The 20,092-nt window shown below is 42.5% G+C and overlaps 2 protein-coding genes across 2 annotated transcripts in view; one reads left to right on the forward strand and one right to left on the reverse strand.

The window, feature by feature from the left end:
- galt (galactose-1-phosphate uridylyltransferase) overlaps positions 1 to 12,200 on the reverse strand; it is a 34,937-nt gene extending 22,737 nt beyond the window's left edge. The window contains exons 1-7 of the mRNA XM_083641703.1: positions 12,062 to 12,200; positions 10,881 to 11,050; positions 8,872 to 8,947; positions 6,978 to 7,026; positions 4,065 to 4,194; positions 3,489 to 3,545; positions 246 to 368 (exon numbers count right to left, since the gene is read on the reverse strand). Coding sequence (XP_083497829.1) covers positions 246 to 368; positions 3,489 to 3,545; positions 4,065 to 4,194; positions 6,978 to 7,026; positions 8,872 to 8,947; positions 10,881 to 11,050; positions 12,062 to 12,098 — 642 coding nt within the window. The 5' untranslated portion in view covers positions 12,099 to 12,200. The remainder of the gene's footprint in view (positions 1 to 245; positions 369 to 3,488; positions 3,546 to 4,064; positions 4,195 to 6,977; positions 7,027 to 8,871; positions 8,948 to 10,880; positions 11,051 to 12,061) is intronic.
- Positions 12,201 to 12,619: 419 nt separating this feature from the next.
- sigmar1 (sigma non-opioid intracellular receptor 1) lies at positions 12,620 to 19,807 on the forward strand. The gene is made up of 5 exons (XM_083642449.1): positions 12,620 to 12,853; positions 13,500 to 13,551; positions 13,677 to 13,825; positions 15,991 to 16,083; positions 17,045 to 19,807. Exons 1-5 carry the CDS (start codon positions 12,709 to 12,711, stop codon positions 17,272 to 17,274), a joined length of 669 nt encoding a protein of 222 aa, XP_083498575.1. The 5' UTR covers positions 12,620 to 12,708; the 3' UTR covers positions 17,275 to 19,807.
- The last annotated feature ends 285 nt before the right edge of the window (positions 19,808 to 20,092 follow it).

Here is a 20,092-nt window from a genome sequence, read left to right on the forward strand (position 1 = left end):
AACGAGATTAAAACACATTAAACAGCAAATTGAGTAAGTGGTCTGTCTACGCTTCAGGTATCGAGGGTGAAAATACTCATGACTGAAATGAGTCAAGTATACCTGTCTTACCCATCTTATACCTGGATTTTATGGGTTTTTGCTCCATATTTGCTCCACATATAATGCGAGGTGTGCTAATACCAGTGTAACACTCACTCACTGTTCATCTAATGAAATCTTATAAATGTGTGCGTGCCGTGTACCTTCTTCTCAGCCTCTCGCTTGGCGTACTCCAGCAGCAGAGGTTCTCTGTGTTTCTGATAGTAGTCTCTCTGGCAGCAGTCTGACAGAGCCGGCTCATTGGGCAGGAAGTTGCTTGCCCACACCTGTGATGTCACAGGAAGCAGGAAGAAGAGCACAGTGAGTTGCTTCACATGCAACGAGCTAGCTTGTAGCTCCGTTTGTGAAGCCAATGCGTAACTTAAACCTGCATTCTCTTGAGTAGCCGCCCTCAACTAGCTGCAAAAAGAAGTCTGGTACATGGAAGTGAATGGGAAATGTTTTTCTCACTTGATTTATGGCCCCAGTAAACACTTTCCTAATGAGTTTATGACCTCAACCGAGTAAAATAGACCGTTTTGGGGCGTGATTGACAGGTCGCCTGTCCAGTGATCGTGCAGCTCGCCGATCACAGACCAATAGCAGGCCACGCTGTGGCTCTCCTTATCCAAATTAACGTCACTTCGGGCTCCAAATAACCAAGATGGCCTTGCCTGAATAGTGGGTGGCCATAGGAACTCACCTGCCAAATTTGGTTGCTGGACTTTACAGTTGATGAGCTGCATGTACTTTTAGTGGAGAAAAATATGAATAATCCTTACAAATACAATAGGGTCCTAGCACCTTCGGTACTTCGACCCCTAATAATGTACAAGTATCAATGTTCTCCATTCATCTCCCAGGTTTCTGCAGGCTGTAAACTGTATTTCAGATAACCACGAATAAACAGGTATATCTGTTTAAGAAAACCTCCACACTGCGAGTACATCATCATTTAAATACATGTTCCATGGGGATTGTATAGAGTTCCTGTTATCAGTGTTATATGGGTGATATACTGATGATGCTTCCCAGCCTGGTGTGACACCAAAGTGCAGTTTTGAAGTCTCATACTCCCCCCTGCTGTTTGTTTACATATTGCAGCTGCAGCCTCAGCAGACAGCAATTTACTAAGGGTTCTCCCTGGCACTACTACAGCAGGCTATTTTCACTGACTTCAACCAGAGAGGAGGAAATAATCAGCGAAATCAGACGCTGCAGTCTAGTGTTTGTTCGGGGTAAATTAAAACCCTGTACACATATTGTCCACTTCAGAATACTCCGCTTCTGCTCCCTTCCTGCTTGATTCCTACACATTTACTTTTTGCAGCCCACGCTTGGATTTGACACATTTTGGTCAAACGACAATATGACGAATGCAACTGATGGCTGGATAATACGATAACTATCAACTGCCTTATCATTCAATGGCTTCAGATTAATTTCACCGGCAGTCTGCAGCGAATACACTGACTGACATCTATTCTGCACAAATACAATATCTGGTGTACCAGTGTGTCTACAACCATATAAAATGTGTGGTTGTCAGACCTGTTCTGAACAATATTGTTCAATATTCTCAAACTTTTCCAAAACCTGTAAAGCAGTAGCCTGGTATCCAGACCCATATGAATCGCAGAATAGCAGGCTAGTAAAGCAGCTAATTACTTTTCAATACTTATCTTTCTCTGAGGATTTTTTTTAGGAAAGACCTAAGCGACGTGAAGGCCACAAGCTTCAATGAACCTTGTCAGTGTCTGAAGATATTCTAAAGACCTAGCCTAACCTAACCTAGCCTAACCTAACCTAGCCTAGCCTAACCTAGCCTAACCCACATCAGAAAATATATGGCCTTTCATGGCAAAACATACATTTATTTAGAGATGAAGGATGAATTCTGGAGGACACAGTCAATTTAAGCAATTGATTGTGGTGCAAACAGACGTGACGTTTGGAGACAGCGGTAGGGTCTTCCTCAGAGTCAAACCTATGATCACTCAGTCCCTTTTCTGAGAGGCACCGGTTTTGCAAGGTTTTGTGCGGATATTCCCTCTATGTTATACCGGTACATTTATTTATATGAAAATGTTGCAGATGATTAAATGCTCTTCCTATCATCAAGTAAAAAACAACTGCAGGAGAAAGTAACAGACCACCATGGAGAATTGCTCTCAGACTGGTTGGGCAACAACTGCCTTCAGATCGACATGTAATTCCCTGTGGACTGAAGCTTGACATCCACACCTGCGCCCGGCTCTGTCTGGACCCGATGCATCATTTGCATCTCTTGAATGGGCTCGGAGAGCCCGCTGACCCCTGGCCGACTGTGCCGTGGAGAGCCCGCTGACCCCTGGCCGACTGTGCCGTGGAGAGCCCGCTGACCCCTGGCCGACTGTGCCGTGGAGAGCCCGCTGACCCCTGGCCGACTGTGCCGTGGAGAGCCCGCTGACCCCTGGCCGACTGTGCCGTGGAGCCAGACTCTCATGTTGGCACCTTGCGACGCAGGTTCCACCTGGAAGCCAGCTGGTGTCCGAGGGGGAGATCACACTAGTGAACAGGCTCCAGGAAGCTGTCCTAATGTCACTCCGGGCGCCACAGCTTCTGTTCGGAGCTGCTGTGGTAGCGCCAGGCGGCAGCACGGCGGGCCAGATGACAGTCAGCTCGACAGAACAGGAGTAGTGGACAGCGCCGTGTTACCGGGTCACGACTGACCGCTTCATTATCACGTATGAGAGCAACTTCCGGTCCCATAGATGTTGATCCCATCACATGACTTTTTTAAGTCTACCTCTTTCTCTCTCTGTCATTCTTCCTCCCACGCTTTCTCTTTCTCCTGAGATCTGGAGCACCCAGAGAGGTGTGTGTGTGCGCGCGCACACACACACACACACACACACACACACACACACACACACACACACACACACACACACACACACACAGCAGGTGCAAACAGAAACACAGTCACACTGGTGATGTCAGTCTGGAGCCAATCGACGGCTTCTATCTTAATGTTAAGAGGGGGAGATGAGGAGAGGAGACAAGAGAACAGACACTTGTCCTGAATAAATCAGTTGAAAGTAACGCATCTCTACTTGGCTGTCAAAGTGATTCCAAAGAGCCAACAACAAGTGCAAATTGGACCCATGTGACAAGACAGCATTGTGCCTAACCGTATGTGCTACACTATTTGCTATTTGGTGCTTGGCTTTGTAAGCAGCAGTGATGAGGAAAAAGATGTCAGCTTCAGTGGTGCAAAACCCCACTCTGAGGACATTTTGGATTGTACTTGCAATTGAAAATGTTGATTTAGAAATTAGGATGCTATGCTAAAGATTAGAGTTAGCAAATATGTGGTGTGTGTGTGTGTGTGTGTGTGTGTGTGTGTGTGTGTGTGTGTATATCACCTGACAGTGAGGGTGGGGGTTTGAACAACCCATCGTAGCTCCTTTATTCTCAAAGATCTACAAAAAAAGAAAAAGAAAAAAAATAAGATAAAAAATATGAATAGACTGATACAAACATCTTGTTGTTCCTAATCGTTCTCTAATATCAGCAGTGTTGTGTCCGTCACCAGGACACCTGCTATTGTCAAATAATTAATCTACAAGCACACATGTATAATACAATACACACAATACAAAAACATACAAAGAATGAGAGGAAGAAAATAGCAATAACAGCCAATAGATAACACTAACATAATACACCCTCATTCAGCCATACAGAGACAGAGGATCAGGTCATGTGATGAACCAAAAATTCACCCATTTGCTACTTAGGTACAACTTACAGCAGTTTACCAAAAGTACACAATGCTTTCTGCCACAATGTCTGTAAGTATCTCTGTACTTCCATCTGCAAATAGAATCTTAAAATGCAAACAGTTTACAATGTGCACGTGACGTCGTCTGCATACATTTCTGTTAATATGTTCTACCACCTCTGTATACCTGATCATGTGAACAGTATGTGTCCCGTACCTGAACCCAGGGGTAGGTGGAGCCCAGTTCCTCGACAAGCTCCGCCCACTTGTCAATCACCTTTACAACCTCGTCCCGTGTCATGAGGGGGAGGGTGACGTCGGACCACGGATGGAAACACATGACCTTACTGAGAGAGAGAGAGAGAGAGAGAGAGAGAGATAGAGATGGGAGAAAGAGAGAGAAGATGAGGTATATTTATTACCGCATTTTAAAATGGATTTCGTTTTCTTTTGATGATTGATGTAAAGCACTTTGAGTTGCATGTTGTATCATGAAAGGTAGACAATAGAAAGCAGACAGAGACAGACAGACAGACAGGCAGACAGACAGGCAGAGAGACAGACAGACACAGACAGACAGACAGACAGACAGACAGACAGACAGACAGACAGACAGAAAGACAGATCTCTCCCATCTTCCCTCTGGCTCTCAATTCTTAAAATGGTCTTGTATTATGAATAATGTTTTTTGTTTTTCTGTCTGGAATAAATAAGTGATAAATGTGCTCTGCTACTGCCTTGCCCAGGTTTGTCTTTAAATATATATATATATATATATATATATATATATATATATATATATATATATATATATATATATATATATATATATATATATATATATATATATTTGGGGAGTATATATTTGGGGAGTGACCTGGGTAAATAAAAGGTTAAAGCGATGATCCGTGAGATTCTTGTTTTGATTTTGGTGCAAGGAAACAGGAAACAACAGTGTGTTAGACAAATTGATGAGGGACCAAAGGCTTGAACAGATCAGAAGCAGTGAAGCAGCGGAGAGACTCAACTCCTGCTAGAGGAATATGAAAGCCAACATGTTGCTATTGAATTCAACTGTTTTTACTCTGTGCCTTTTCTCCCTTCAACAAACTCACCTTCTGCCATCCACCTCAAGAATATTGACATTTTCAAAGTTAAACCCCCTGCTGTGAGTTTTAAAGTTAAACCTCTGATCAAAGCGTAAAGTTTAAGAGCAACAGGATTACAGTAAATCTAGGTTCAACGTCAAAACTAAACTGTGTAAAAGAAGGTTTAAATGTAATCTTGCTTAGTCAAGAAGGTTTAAAGTCTGGTGCAACATAATTGATTGATAAATCATGATTTAGTTTAGTCCATTTTAAACCCACTCATACATCGATAACGAGTGAAGAAACACTTATTTGTGTCTCTCACATTCACAGCATCATCTCGTTAAAAGGAACACTACTACATCACAGGATGGGAAACCAACTCAGATGTGTTTCTGTGGAAATACAAAGCGATACCTGAACATGTATTGCATTTTGTTCCAAAACTATTTCACAAATTCACGTCATGAGCCAAGACATTGATGTCCAACTGAACAAGATGGTTTCAGGGAGCGAACAAAGGTCGCAGATGTCAGCAGTATAGGCATCAAAGATTGTCAGCATGTGTGTGTGTGTTTGTACTCTATAACTCAGGTACCTCGAGAGACCACCTCGACTAGACAGTCAGGCAGAGACAGAGTGAAACTCCTCTCTACAGTCAGGCTCTGCTCTGCGCCAGGTAGCGAGTGCAGGCTCAATAATTCAACATAACTTCAATGTCTATGCTCTGAGCAAAACAAAATAAAATACTTGTATTAATGAATTATATATGCCCAAGATCAAGTCAAGTCAGAACAAATCAAGAGTCCAGTATCAATTTAATGTCTTAAAGAAAACTACCGGTAAATGTAAGACATTTCAATGCAATATCATGAGTTTGATTTCTAGAATCGTTTCATCTTCAATGAATTCAATCATTCTATACAAATTCAGAAAACAGAATTTAAATTCAGTCGTCTGTTGGAACAAATCTCATCACTTTCCATCTGTCTTTTACACCAACACAAGGTCTCAAATTAAGACTTTAGAAACCTTTTCCAAATTCATCAAAGTACAAGTTGAGTCTCTAGTATTCCCTTCATGCATCAAGTCAAGTCGCAAGCAATTAAAACCGTGACTCGAGTCCCCACTTCAGAATCAGAATCAGAATTAGAATCAGAATCAGAATCAGAATCAGAATCAGAATCAGAATCAGAATCAGCTTTATTGGCCAAGTATGTAGACATACAAGGAATTTGACTCCGGTATACGTTGCTCCCAATGTGCTTACAAGAGAAAAAGAAAAGGTATTCATGCATACAAGCTAAAACAACAAAAATGAAAACCATTACTATAGCATCTAAATAGTTCCACCTTATTTTAATTTAAATATGACTGGGCCATTGTTATGGCAACAGCCCCATCTGTTGGTGGTACAGGAGTAAAACATCTAACTGTGAATGAATGATTTCTTTGCATGTATAGTTCAAGATTCCCTGACACAACTAGCATGCAGTGCACGCAGTGCACGCATGCAAATGATAAGCTCCTCCTAAATAATACAGTAGTTGATTGTGAGCATTTAATTTGACTGGCTTTTTACTGATTGCTGTAATTGCATTCATCAGGTCCTGAATGCTGAGTTGTTGATCTATTATAATTATAGTTTTTAAAAAGAACGTTGCTCATGATAATGAGGCATTCTGGAATATATCTTTTTTTAATTTCACTTTGGGTTAATCCCCTCAGTGTTTTCATAAGTGAGCTTAATATGCCATTATGACTTCACTACATTTGAACGTGTATTGGTGGCCTGTCACATTTCCATTTAAAAAGAATCTGTCATTTGGGCTGCGGACATCTTGGCTCCAGCACGGTGCCAGTGTCTGGATGCATGTCTTTAATGCAAATAAATGAAAATGTTTCAAACATGGCAGACCAGTATGAGGCCGAGACAGTGTAACAACACTGATGGGAAACATAAACACATCATAGCCATCATAACCAACACAATAACAATATAACAACAATACTCCTGTTAGAATCTGATGTTTTTCTCTTACCAGACGCCCCTGGCAGCTTTAGACTGGAACAGTGGATGATCATCTGGGCCTGAAAAGCACAACAGAACAACTGAGCACACGTACGACTACAGTACCAAATAAATTACCTCAAAGTTTAAATTTTGATTCTGTCTAATACACGAATCCTACGGCCAATTTGTGTAGGCCGCCATTAGTGGGGACGCCATGACTGCGGGGGCAGGTCCCCGCAGCTAGACTGTGCTGCTGCAGACTGCAGTCACGCTATGCCAAATGAATCACAGCATCATGAGCGTCATGAGCTGGATTGATGACGTGAGACAGTGGCCCCAAGTTACTGATGAAGGTAGGACCTTATTATGGATGGGGATAGTAATTATTCAAATTATAAATAGCGGAAAAATTACCACTTAACGAGCCGCATTTCAAGTGACGCTATGTGTAAACATGCTAATGTTAACGTTACTGTAACTAGCTAGCTAGCATAAACAATCAAGTTGCATGTCATTGCACACCAATTACATTAGTAAAAATTAAAACAATACGAATTTGTGTTTTTATAGACATTCAAGAGCATTTTATTAATCGCCTGGCTTGTGATGAGCAACAGAATGCCAACTACAGGTCACTCATCGAGGGTCAAAATGACCTGAGCTCGGGATGGGTTGGCCAAATATTGCACAATCTACCAGATGATGAACACATCATTCTGAAAGCACCTGTCCGATATTCACAGTCCATCAACAACCATCATAATGTTGACATAACCCATGTCATAATCACTGTTAGCTTAGGCTAGGCAGCTGCAGCTGCATGCTACTCATTATGAGGTGAAATAACGTTAGCGATTTACGACTGTTACACGAAAACCTACCGTGCTGTTGTTATTTGGAACAAAGTCCTTTCTGTTAATATTCTTGATCCACCTCTGGCGAACAGCTCGGTCCTCTGCACGTCCAGGGAATCTATATTTGTATGTTTATGTAACGTTATGGTTTCAGACAGGGGCACTCTTCATGTAGCTAACGCTAGTAAAGGCTTGTGTAACGCTATTTCACATTCTATTCTCTTCCAAAGTTGAAGTTTGCCACTACTGTTGGGGCAGCTGATAACGGCACAGCTTCTTTCCGATTTCCTAGGCATCGTTGTCAAAAGTAACGTTGAATAAAAATGTAAATGTAAAAATATAAGGCTACACTCGAGGACAGCTTGCATTCAAACGCGCGCGCCATGTATTTCCCCCTGGAGCCACCGCAGTAGGTCACCGCAGTAATGGCAGCTTGTTTACATCTGCGACTTCGCAGGATTCGTGTATACTGCGTGTAAGGAATGTACTCCTCAAATGATTAGACTTAACTGGAAAGAAAGTTGTAGAAATGTAGTGGGGGAAAAAAATCAAGTGACTTCATTTTGCTATAGAGATACACTTGAGAATACTTTTGCAGAATATGGCAAAAATATGTATGTTTACAAGTCATTTGTGTAGTATTGACTGATTAGAAAGCAAAAGCAAAACAAATAAATCTACCAATTGGATGAAATAATTTTACAACGCAAATCAACTTGTTCCAGATTTTTCTTTAAATACTTTTATAACATAATCATATGACAGCGCGTAAGACATTTATGTCCAGACAATTCTTAAAACAAATGAGATGACGTCATGCTACTGGCAGAGATTCCCCAAGCCATAAAAAAAATGACCCTTGACCTTTGTGACAGTACTTCAACTTGGCTGGTTAACCCACTGATACCTGGTGCAGCATTTGTGTGTGTATCCCTTTAAGGCCACAAACCATACGCCGTTCGCGGTCTTAAAGGGATACACACACAAATGATGGATATACACGCAAATGCTGCATCAGGTATCAATGGGTTAAAGTCAGCAGATTCGCAGCATCAGAAGCCAATCTACCTGGATCTGGAGCATCAGGCTGGAGAGCAGGGAAGTCGTTGTCAAACACAAAGGTGCTGTCATACTCTAAATTTACCTAGAGATAGAGAGAGTGGGGGGGGGAAGAGAGAGAGACAGACAGAGACACAGAGACACAGAGAATTATTGGCTATCAGATGTCAGCATCTGTCTCATAGCAATAAACCCTTGCATTTTGGAGTTGTTTCTTGTGGTTCCGATTACATTCTCACTGCTAACGATCCACACTGAAGTTCACTTATTAGAGGAGTCAGACTTGCATTTTCAGCCGTCTTGGTGAGGATATTTGGTGCTCTACCCAAGGCCTAGGCATGGGCATGTGTACTCGATTTGAAGTTGAACGTCAGTATTCAATTTGTTCAACGGTTCAATGTAGAGTACTTTTCTTTTTGCCTTCTAAACATAACACATGACATAAATATGAAAGCATTAAGTTAAGTTAAAGTTAAGTTATCCTTTATTTATCCCCATGGGGAAATTCATCCTCTGCATTTGACCCATCCTCTACTAGGAACCTTCCTAGAACTAGGAGCAGTGGGCAGCCGCAGTGCAGCGCCCGGGGACCAACTCCAGTTCTTTTGCCAGTGCCTTGGTCAGGGGGCACTGACAGGAGTATTAACCCTAACATACATGTCTTTGATGGTGGGAGGAAACCAGAGCACCCAGAGGAAACCCACACGAACAAGGGGAGAACATGCAAACTCCACACAGAAAGGACCTGGGACGGACCGGAGTTCGAACCCGGGACCTTCTTGCTGTGAGGCAACAGTACTAACCACTGAGCCACTGTGCCTTAGATAGTAAGAGATATTGTTACAGCCTGTAGCCTAACTAAATTAACTGTTTAGCATTAGTCAAACTTTGGTTCCCCGTGTGTGTTTCCAGCCGGACATGGACACCTACCCGCATTTTCGCTTTGGTGTTCGGACCTTCTTACATTTGATTATTTTTTTGCAAGTACTTGAATATTACTCACCATCATAATTTAATAAGAGTTACTCTACACACACACACACACACACACACACACACACACACACACACACACACACACACACACACACACACACACACACACACACACACACACACACACACACACACAAACCAAACTAAAGGAGTAAACACTGAAGAGTTAGAATAAACCACCCAAGCATGTTTGGTGTGAGCAGGACCATGCTGTTGCTCTAAACATTGTATGGTCTTGATTAAGGATGAGCAGGAGTACTCGTTCATAACGTTACTACTCGATTAACGTTTTTCTCCCATTCAAGTACTCGCACTTTAACCACACAGGGGGAAATCCCTGATGCAAATGAGACAGACACAGCATGTACACAGCAGATTACCCCTGCTCTATCATTACCATAGTAATAGATATTCTTACAGGCCTATAGGACGAATCAGCGTGACGTCACTTGCCACCCAGAAATGCGGAACCCCGCGGCAGTTAATAGTATGAGTTGTGCCAAACAAATGTTAATATCTCAAAAACTATACATCACATCGCTTATATTTTGACATTCTGAGTGAGAGCAGAATTAGCTCAAGAGTTTGATGTATAATATATGCATGTCTTGTTAAAGTTGTGTGAACTGTCGCAGTTTTTAAAATGTAAACAGCCGGCGGTGTCTGACTCTAGCCGGCTAGAGTCAGACACTCACGCCACGCACCACTTGGGCTCCATAGGGTTCCATTGCCGTTGCCACCCAGTGACGCAGTTTGTTTACCAAAATGCTCCTCGGCTGATCCCTCATATAGCCTACGATAGCTTAACGTAGCCAAACTTTGGGTCCGCTTGTTTCCCCTGTTTTCACCCGTATTATTATACAAAAAGGATGCTATTAGGCTACATTAATAAATGAGTACTCGAGTACTCGTTCATGAGTTAATGAGAGTACTCAAATATTGAAATGACTTAAAATACCCATCCATGGTCTTGATGTGCGTGCACTTGCTCAAAACTAGCCATCCCATCTCTCCATCCTTACCTCTCCGTTAGCTCGCGTGTTCCCGGGACAGAGCGGGTTCCTGGGGTCGTGTCTGGGGACGTGTTCCTCAGGAGGCTTCTCTACCTGTCCTGCCCAGGGCCTCTTCATGCGGTGGGCCGACACCAACACCCAGCTGTCCCTCAGGGGGTTGTAACGCAGGTGCTGGTGCTCTGAGGGGGGCAAGAGACATGCAACGGGACAGGGGGGATGTCAACACCCAGAAGTGACCAATACACACACCAGGGCTGAGCAGTACATTGATATTATGTCGATACTAGATATCGTCTTAGATATTGTAATATTGTGATATGGCATCCAATACGTGTTGTCAAAAGTAGGAAAAGGCTGCATTACAGCAAACTGATGTCATTTTCCGAACTTCCCAGATTTTTCTATAGCTGTTCTATGATTTGACTTTACCCACTTAGTCATTATCCACATTAGCGATAAATATTTATAACAAATCTCATTATGTAAATAATTTGAGAAAGCACCACTATTGTCCAATATCGATATTGAGGTATTTTGTCAAACATATTGTGGTATTTGATTTTACACACACACACACACACACACACACACACACACACACACACACACACACACACACACACACACACACACACACACACACACACACACACACACACACACACACACACACACACACACACACACACACACACACACACACACACACACACACACGAATGGAGAGAAATGTACGTTGAACTCCATTCAAAAATCCGGTAGTTTATTGCTGCCTCAGTGCCTTGCTTGTCGGAGAGATATCTGGTGGAGCATGACATGTGACATATTTATCATTATGGTTTTCTGGTATATTCGACACGTAGCTAGATAATCCGAGATAATCCACCAAGCAGCACTTTATTTTAACAAAATTGCAACTTTTAGTATTGGTTCACACTGCTTGCTCGCTACCGCCGTGTTTTGATGGAGGAAGCTTGTGGAAACATGCTAAATAATTCTAAAAGTTGAGTTTTTACTCAAATAAGTGCACTATGGTGCAAGGCATCTATGCCGAGTTGAAGAGTTAATCTTGATATTTAGTAAAATGTGTTTAATTGTGTTCCAGCAGTTGTGTGTCATTACGGTTAAGCACGACAACATTAAACGGCTAGATTCTGAATGGACTTTTGCTACTATAGTGAGCTCCATACCTTTCGGATCAAAGCTGACTTCTCCTTTGCTGCTCATACCGATTGTCTATGAAAGTTGTTTGAAACCTCTCAGCTCGACGATATTAATTCATGAAATCAATTCTTTCTTATTCTTTTTACTTTGACCACTACACCAGAGTGACTACACTACTGTATGCTTGTTTGTTGGTCCCATGACAAGATCCTTCCAATCTCTTCCTGTTTCTTGACTAGCGAAAACAACGCGCCATTTGTCAGAAATCAGCAGTAGATGAAACATCTCCAGAACACCTCAAATAAGGCAAACAGTTTACAAAATAATTGATGGTATCATACGAATATGTTGAACTCAATAAAAGTATCTTAAAAGTGTTGTACCTGGACATTTATGTTCTGTATAAACTCAAAATAAAATCAAAACTGTAAAAGGAGGTTTTAGAATAACCTGGCAACATCGCTGGCTACAAGTCTGATCCGGCCTCTGATTGGCTGGTCCGCACATGACCAGGAAGAAGCTGTCACACGCCTCCTCTGCCCAGTTTTTTAACGACCTGTCTGCTGCTCTGAGTCTGTGCGGTCTGTGCACATGCAGCCGAGCCTGCTGCCTGTCTGTCTGTTGCGTCTGTTGTCCCAGCCTGTCTGTCTGTGTGGACCTGTCTGAGTGAACCATGCCTGTGCTTAAAAGCATTTTGAAACTCGTTGCGTTGGGCGTCTTCGCCCTGCTCGCGGTGCTGCTGCTGCGGCACTGGATGGCCACCAAGCAGTATGTTTTCAACAGAGAAGACGTCGCCAAACTGGCCAAACAGCACGCAGGTGAGTTCACACAGGTAACATGAACCCGCGCTTCAGTCCGCGTGTGTTTCACTCAGATGTAGTTCAAAATGCAGATCATGAATATCTCTCTGCTGCCTCTCTCTCGTTCAAATTCAAACAGGCTTTGACAGAAGAAAACTAAACTATAACAAACAAAAACGTACTACTCAGAACATGAAGCAGTCAAACTCGGTTAAATCAAATGACAGGGCCGTGCAGCAGCACTTAGTGCATCGTAACTGGTCCTATATTCATACATTTCATTGACATCTTGTGTAACTGCATAAGTGGTCATCAGCATGATGGCCTCCAGCTTCTTTCACTCTGAGGTTATTATTATGGCCCATTAAATATATTGAGCAATAAACGACATTGACCTTTCGTCAGCCACTACTACAGTGCTATGTTGACAAGGTTTGTTTACTTTTAATCTAGCTGTCCCATCTGCTCAATATTTCACTTTGCAGAGAAAGTGAAAGTGCTTGATTTGATGATGATGATTAAACAAACCACATTTGATCTTGATTTTAAGTCAAAACAGATTTTTATTTTCTAAACCCAAGAAAATAGTTTCTACACATTACTCCCCACATGCCTGTCCACTTTACTCTTGTCTTCAACCTTTCTCTCCCCCCCCCCCTCTCAGGCCAGGACCATGAACAGGCCTTCTCCAAGGTGGTGGTGGAGCTCAGAAAGAGGTAATAAAACATAACAATAAAACACACATTTTGCACCAGAAATAAGCGTGTGTGTGTGTGTGTGTCTGTGTGCGTGCGCGTGTGCGTGTGTTTAAAGCCAGCTAACAGCCTGTCCTGCCTTGCAGGTTCCCGGGCCACATCTTGCCAGATGAGGACCTGCAGTGGGTGTTTGTGAACGCGGGAGGCTGGATGGGCTCCATGTGTCTGCTGCACGCCTCGCTCACAGAGTACGTGCTGCTGTTTGGCACCGCCGTGGACACAGGAGGGCACTCAGGTGAGGAGGAGGGTTGAAGAGGATGACGACAGTGGGTGTTTTCACACCGTTGTTTAATCAAACTTTTGTTCTGTTGTTTCCCCCTTGGTGTGGTTGGTTTTGGCAGGTGTGAACGCAGCAATCGCACTTGGATGCCGAACAAAACAGCCGGAATAAAATGTAGTTCGCCACTTCCCGTTTTAGCACGGGTCGAAGCAAATAAAGGGATTGCAGCGACAACCAAATTGACGTGATAAAAGCATTGGCTGTAAGTTACGCGAGGGGACATAACGCGAGGAGACACTGACACAGAGTTCATTGATCTACTGAAAAGGAAGTTTGGGTTGCACGGCACAAACTGGCTCAGATTCCTGCAAATCAGAAATCATGTTCGATCTAAGATTCATGCCTTTGAAGCGCTCCAAAAGGAACATGCCTTTTTCAATGTTTTGCTGAGCCCTCCTCACTCCAAGCATCTTATTTCTAGATTTGTATGTCAGTTTGATAACTGCACCATGGCCCCTACTGAGAGGATTAGAGAAGCATGGCAGAGGGAACTTGGTATTGATTATTTGGTTATTTATCTGACATTATATGGGAAAGGAGTTTGTCTGTGGTGCAACTCTGCTCAGTTAACACATTCACTGCCAGCCGTTTTTTTTTTACTGTAGGTAGCTTCTGCCAAGGTTTTTTTTTGAGGATTCTGGCTCATCTTTCAACAGCCGAGGATTATTTTCTGCTAAGATTTTGTGAACACAAAATATCTCAAAAGAACTAATAGAATGTGTGCTTTCTCTGTCTAAAAGAGTTAGTTTGTAGAGTTAGTAGTTATGTAGGCATTAACACTTGAATACAGCATGGTTTCAGCGTCTGAAAATTTAAGCTGAGAAAAATGCCTTTTTGTGAAATTCGATAGAACAGTCACTTTAACCATTCATTTTTGGCATCAGTAAGACGTCAGACATCTAAACAATAGTTTTGAACAGTAATTTCCTCCATAACAGCAGGAAACCCCCCTCTCCTTCAAACTCCTCCCTCCGTGTGTGTTCTCCTCCTGCCTCCCTGGCTCTGCAGCGGGCGTGTCACAAGCGAGTTGCTGCTGCTGCTGCTGCCTGTCTGCTGGCGGCCGCTCTTTGGGCGAGTCTGGATGGGCTCGCTCGTTTCTTGGGGTTTCGGTTGAGAGCTTTGATGAAGCTTTTGCGATTCTGGTCTTATTTATGCTGCGTGTTTCAAAGTGTGTTCCACCCGTAATCTATTATGCAAATTTGCAATCCCCCACCGCCAGCTCCCTGCGCGAAAGCGAAAGCGTTTTCGCCAATCCATTTTCATGAGAATGGCTTCCTCACGCGGCTGTTTTTGCTTGGCTTTCTCTCGTCTGGAGAGCACTGTCGCCACTTAGTGGGTCGGTAAAATAGATTATACACATTCAATACCTCCCATATTTTAATATGAGATGTAAAAGGGGTTGATCGACGTCCCACCGTCAAAAAAAAAAAAAAAAAAAAATTTAAGACGAGATATCTCGTCAACGGCAGTGAACCGTTTTTTTTTAAGACGAGATATCTCGTCAACGGCAGTGAACGTGTTAATAGTAGACACCAGCTGATTCAATTTAAAGTTGCTCATCGTCTTCACTATTCTAAGCATAAGTTGTTCTTCCCCTCTGTCTCACCACTGTGTGACAGGTCTCAGAGGTGTTTCATGCCTTTTGCTTCTGCCCATCACTGACGGGATTCTGGCCCAAAATATTAGACTGGTACTCTATAAGGCCTACTAAATGACCCTTCTGCACTTTGAACTTTACGTCAAAAGCCCAAAAACTGTCTCCATCATGTCATCTCCTCACTTCCTGTTTCCTCTCTCTCCTTCTGTTCTCTTCTTTTCTCATTTCCCCTCTCAGGCTTCAAATCTTTACCAAACTCTTCTGGATTCAACACTTGAACACTGTTCAAACTGCACTGACCTACTGCTTCTCTGTGACCCATCTATGCAACTTGTGTTGATTGTAGTACATTGATGTGATGTGTGTTAATTTGTGAGACCAAAGACAATTGACCCTTTCTTTCCTCAACAATAAAGTTCTATTTTATTTTATTTTATTTTTATTGTATTGTATTTTTTTCTATTCTCCGTAGTAAGCTTGACTCTCTCCCTCCTTCCCTCCCTCCCTCCCTCCCTCCTCTCAGGTCGTTACTGGGCAGAGATTTCTGACACCATCATCTCTGGCACCTTTAGACAGTGGAAGGAGGGAACTACTAAGAGTGAAATATACTATCCTGGTAATGCACACACACACACACACACACACACAATGCTTTCTTATAATAAAAAACAAAAATCAGTTTCACTGTGTTCTCTCTTAATGATTGAACACAACGTATAGCCGGCATAACCTGTATCCTCTTCATGAAAGCACAACCAGTAAAAATCTTCATGAAAGCACAACCAGTAAAAAGCAGGCAAAATAATGTTCAAAACAAATGGGTTATATAGAACAGAGTAAAATAAAGAAAAGCAACAGAATATTACAGGGTATCCATGGGGTCTTGAAAAGTATTCAAAGTTGATAAATCAATTTAGGGAAAATGAAGGCCCTTACCTTTTTATGAGGTATTAAATGGTGTAGCTGATTGTGTTAGATGGGCATATGATATTGTCTCATATCGATCACAGACCCTTGAATTGAATCAAAATCATATCGTGGCAGACTTTGTGATATCAGCAAATGTCGTATTGTTGTCCAAAATAATCTATAATATCGTATTGTGATGAAACTTGCGATTTAGAACCTGACCATAGATTGTAGGCTGCCTTTGCAACATCTGGCCAGGGAGAGCAGATGGAAACTAGCCGTCCAGGCTAACTCTGGCTCACTTACTGTTACTGTTGAATGTGTTGATTGGTGTGCATTGTCCCTGTGAAATAAACTAATAAAGTAAAATAAATTTACATCCCTACCCTATCGCTGATGTGATGAAAGTGCCGTTGAGGTATTAAAATATATTTGAATTTAACTTCAGGATTCCTGTATATACCCTGGATACACTGAAAGTGCATAAAAACAGTGCAGTTTGTAAAAAGAGAGAATAGAGAGACAGTAAGTCACGTGCAATGAAACGGGTAAAGAACAGTAGCAAAAAGTGAGAGAGGACAGTGGGACATCTGTAAGTGTATGCCATCCTTGTTTTTCCTATTTCCTGACGTCCACCCCCCACCCCCACCCCCACCCCACCCCGACAGGTGACACCATCGTTCACGGCGTAGGAGAGGCCACGGCAGTGCAGTGGAGCGCGGGCACGTGGATGGTGGAGTACGGCCGCGGGTTCATCCCGTCCACGCTGGGCTTCGCTCTGGCCGACAGTCTGTTCAGCACGCAGGACTTCCTCACCGTGTTCTACTCCGCGCGCGTCTACGTCAAGGCCCTGCTGCTGGAGGCCGGCACGCTGCTCACACAGGCCGGCGTCTTCTGAGACGCCCGGCCGGTGCTCCGGACATCCGCAGCCGGACACCGCCGACATAAAGGGTACTGATTTTCAACCAGCTTTGTATCATTACAAAATCATATAGTAATGATTCAATGCTGGTTGAAGATCGGCAAAGTGGCCGTTTAAGAAAAACACCTTTTCGACATACACAGTTTAGCCCCCCGGACCACTACTTTACCTTCTGCTGAAAGTCCGTGGCAGATGATTCCAAGTCATTCAACCTAACGATGCAATGGAGAGAGCGCAGGGAATGTTTTGCTTCCCACGAGGGGTGTATTTCTCACCAAAACTGCAAAGCCCCAAGACACAGCACCCAAGATCACATCATCCTCAATTGAGAGTTAGACCTTCGCCTCTCTGATCTTCTCCATGTCGCTCCATACGAAGGAGATTGCTCTGAAAGCCCCCACACTGCCTACAGAGTCAGTGAAGGTCTTCTGTCTTCTGAGGAAGAGCGAACACCTGAATCCCACTACTACTGAAAACACAAATGATCCATAGTCTCATCAAGGAGAAACTAAACTCCAAACTCAAAGCGGTGCAAAGCTTGACAGCTAATGGTGAAAAGCATGCCAGGCGATGTGACTACCTGGGGTGCGTTCAACAGCCCCAGCATGTAGCATGCCAGGTGATGTGACTACCTGGGGTGCGTTCAACAGCCCCAGCATGTAGCAAACAAGTTGACAAAGAAATGGCAGCATAACAGATGGCCATTCCAGTAGCATGCTTTTTACCATTAGATGTCAGGTTTTACACAGATTGAGGTTTGGGCTTTCCTCTTCAAGGTCGGTACCTCTCGCCAAAGCTGATCAGTCTTCTGAGGAGGAGGAACTCATCTGTGTTCCCAAGTTGGACTGTTCTAACTGCAGTGGCTGTTTGATAGGAAAAACTACTAGACAATCTTTTACCAGCCACATAAAATTAAAACAATGGAACATTTTCACTGCCACAATCCAACAACAAATGATCGAATCTAATGATAAGAATGGACAATCTATCAAATAAAACATTATCACAGCAAATAATGAATGTTCCGTCATCAAATATTGAGAAATGAATGATTTGACATGTGTATTCATTATTTGATGTGAGCTTTAATTTTTATCATTAGATTTGATAGTTTGTTGGATTTGGGCAGAAAATGGTCCACAGCAAAGGAAAACGGTTTACAATAAAACTATGCAATGTTTAATTTTCGACTCAAGACACAAAAGCGTACACAAAATATAACCTAAATCCAAAGCGTTATTTATTTAAGGCCAATCGGTATAACCATTGCATATTTTATATACACAAGAATCCAGCTGTGTGAAGATCGGCACAACTTAAAATACTCCTCGAAACTGACACCAAAAACCCAGGTTAACCCCACAGACCATGCCCCTGTTTCCTTGCACATGGCCGATAAAGAGTTGTCTACTGTACACCAGATATTTTTGAAAATGTTCAAAACCGTCTGACCCCCGTTCCAAAACAACGGCTATATCGTTCAAGAATGACTTCATGTGAGATGTGTGTGTGATGAAACCTTGTCTTTGTCTAATCTGAGCTGTTATATGCAGCACGTTGCCAACTCAAGACAGCAGTGATTTGTAACGTTTGTAATTTAGGTACTCGTTCTCAATGTGTGCTTGACTATTTTGTAGCTACTGTGCCGTTTCACACAGTTTTCATTTCACACGCTTTATGTTGTAAAGGATTTGGCAGAAAATTTAAACATAATATCGCCAGCCAACAACACAGTCAGTCTAGTGCAGTTAAGACACCGTTTCTTCACCTTTGGCTCCCAAAACAAGACTGTAACTGTACAAATCCTGTTCTGTATGTGGATCTGGATTCCATCAGGCGTTGTCGTAAAAACAGACTCAGTCCAAAATTGTATTTGAAATTATTTTAGCTTATGCTTTGCCTAAACACTAACGGCACAATATTAAAAACTGGACATGTAGGGATGAACTTTAGTGACATTGGGCCTTGACCAGGCAAGACTCTTTAGCTCTGATCTCCTTGGCCTCCGTTCATCTCCTGGCTAATGGGGAGGTTTGCACTATCTCGACAAGAACACAAAACACTATGCAGATTTTGCACCTGAACTTGACATTGAAAGGCAATTGCAAAGTGGTAAAAGATTTCACATACAGTTTGGACTTCCTCTGTGTTTTCACATTGTACTGATTGCTGTCTACTCTATGAGCAGGAATGGCAGAAAACCAAGGCCTTTTGAAAATGTAATGACTTGTATTTATGACTGGTCTAAGCAATGGCTGCTGTTGAATGAAAATCTTTCTTCCATCTGCTCCCTTTCCTTTTCGAGTAAAACTGGCTTATTTTCAGATGGAGAATAAAGACAAGTTGCACAGTGGTTTTAGAATGGTTTTCATGGGACCTATATCAGCTTTCAGTGGAAGTGAAAATATACCCAAACAGAACTGGAGTTAATACTGTACCTTGTCCTTGTGAATGTTCATGGACATTTTACTGTGAGATGAACTGCCGATGCCAGCACAAATAAATGCTTTTGGAGGAAAATGTTAAGAAGCTGAGTTTAATTATTACTCCATCCAACTTTGGTGACTCAAGATAAATGTGAATATATGTGTGTGTGCGTTTATTTTAGGACCCATTTATTTTAGTTTTTTTTTTTTTTCTTAAAATCAAACACGTAGGCTATTTGATTCATTGGATTTGATTGCAAGGTGTAGGCTGGTGTAAGGTAGGCTACACACCAAAGACAACATAATCCTGCAATGAAATATGTTTGAAAAGTTTTTACAGCATGTGATTGATTAAAGAAAAATATATA

Source organism: Poromitra crassiceps, assembly GCF_964638095.1.
Source record: "Poromitra crassiceps genome assembly, chromosome: 8".
Taxonomy (NCBI): Eukaryota; Metazoa; Chordata; class Actinopteri; order Beryciformes; family Melamphaidae; genus Poromitra; species Poromitra crassiceps.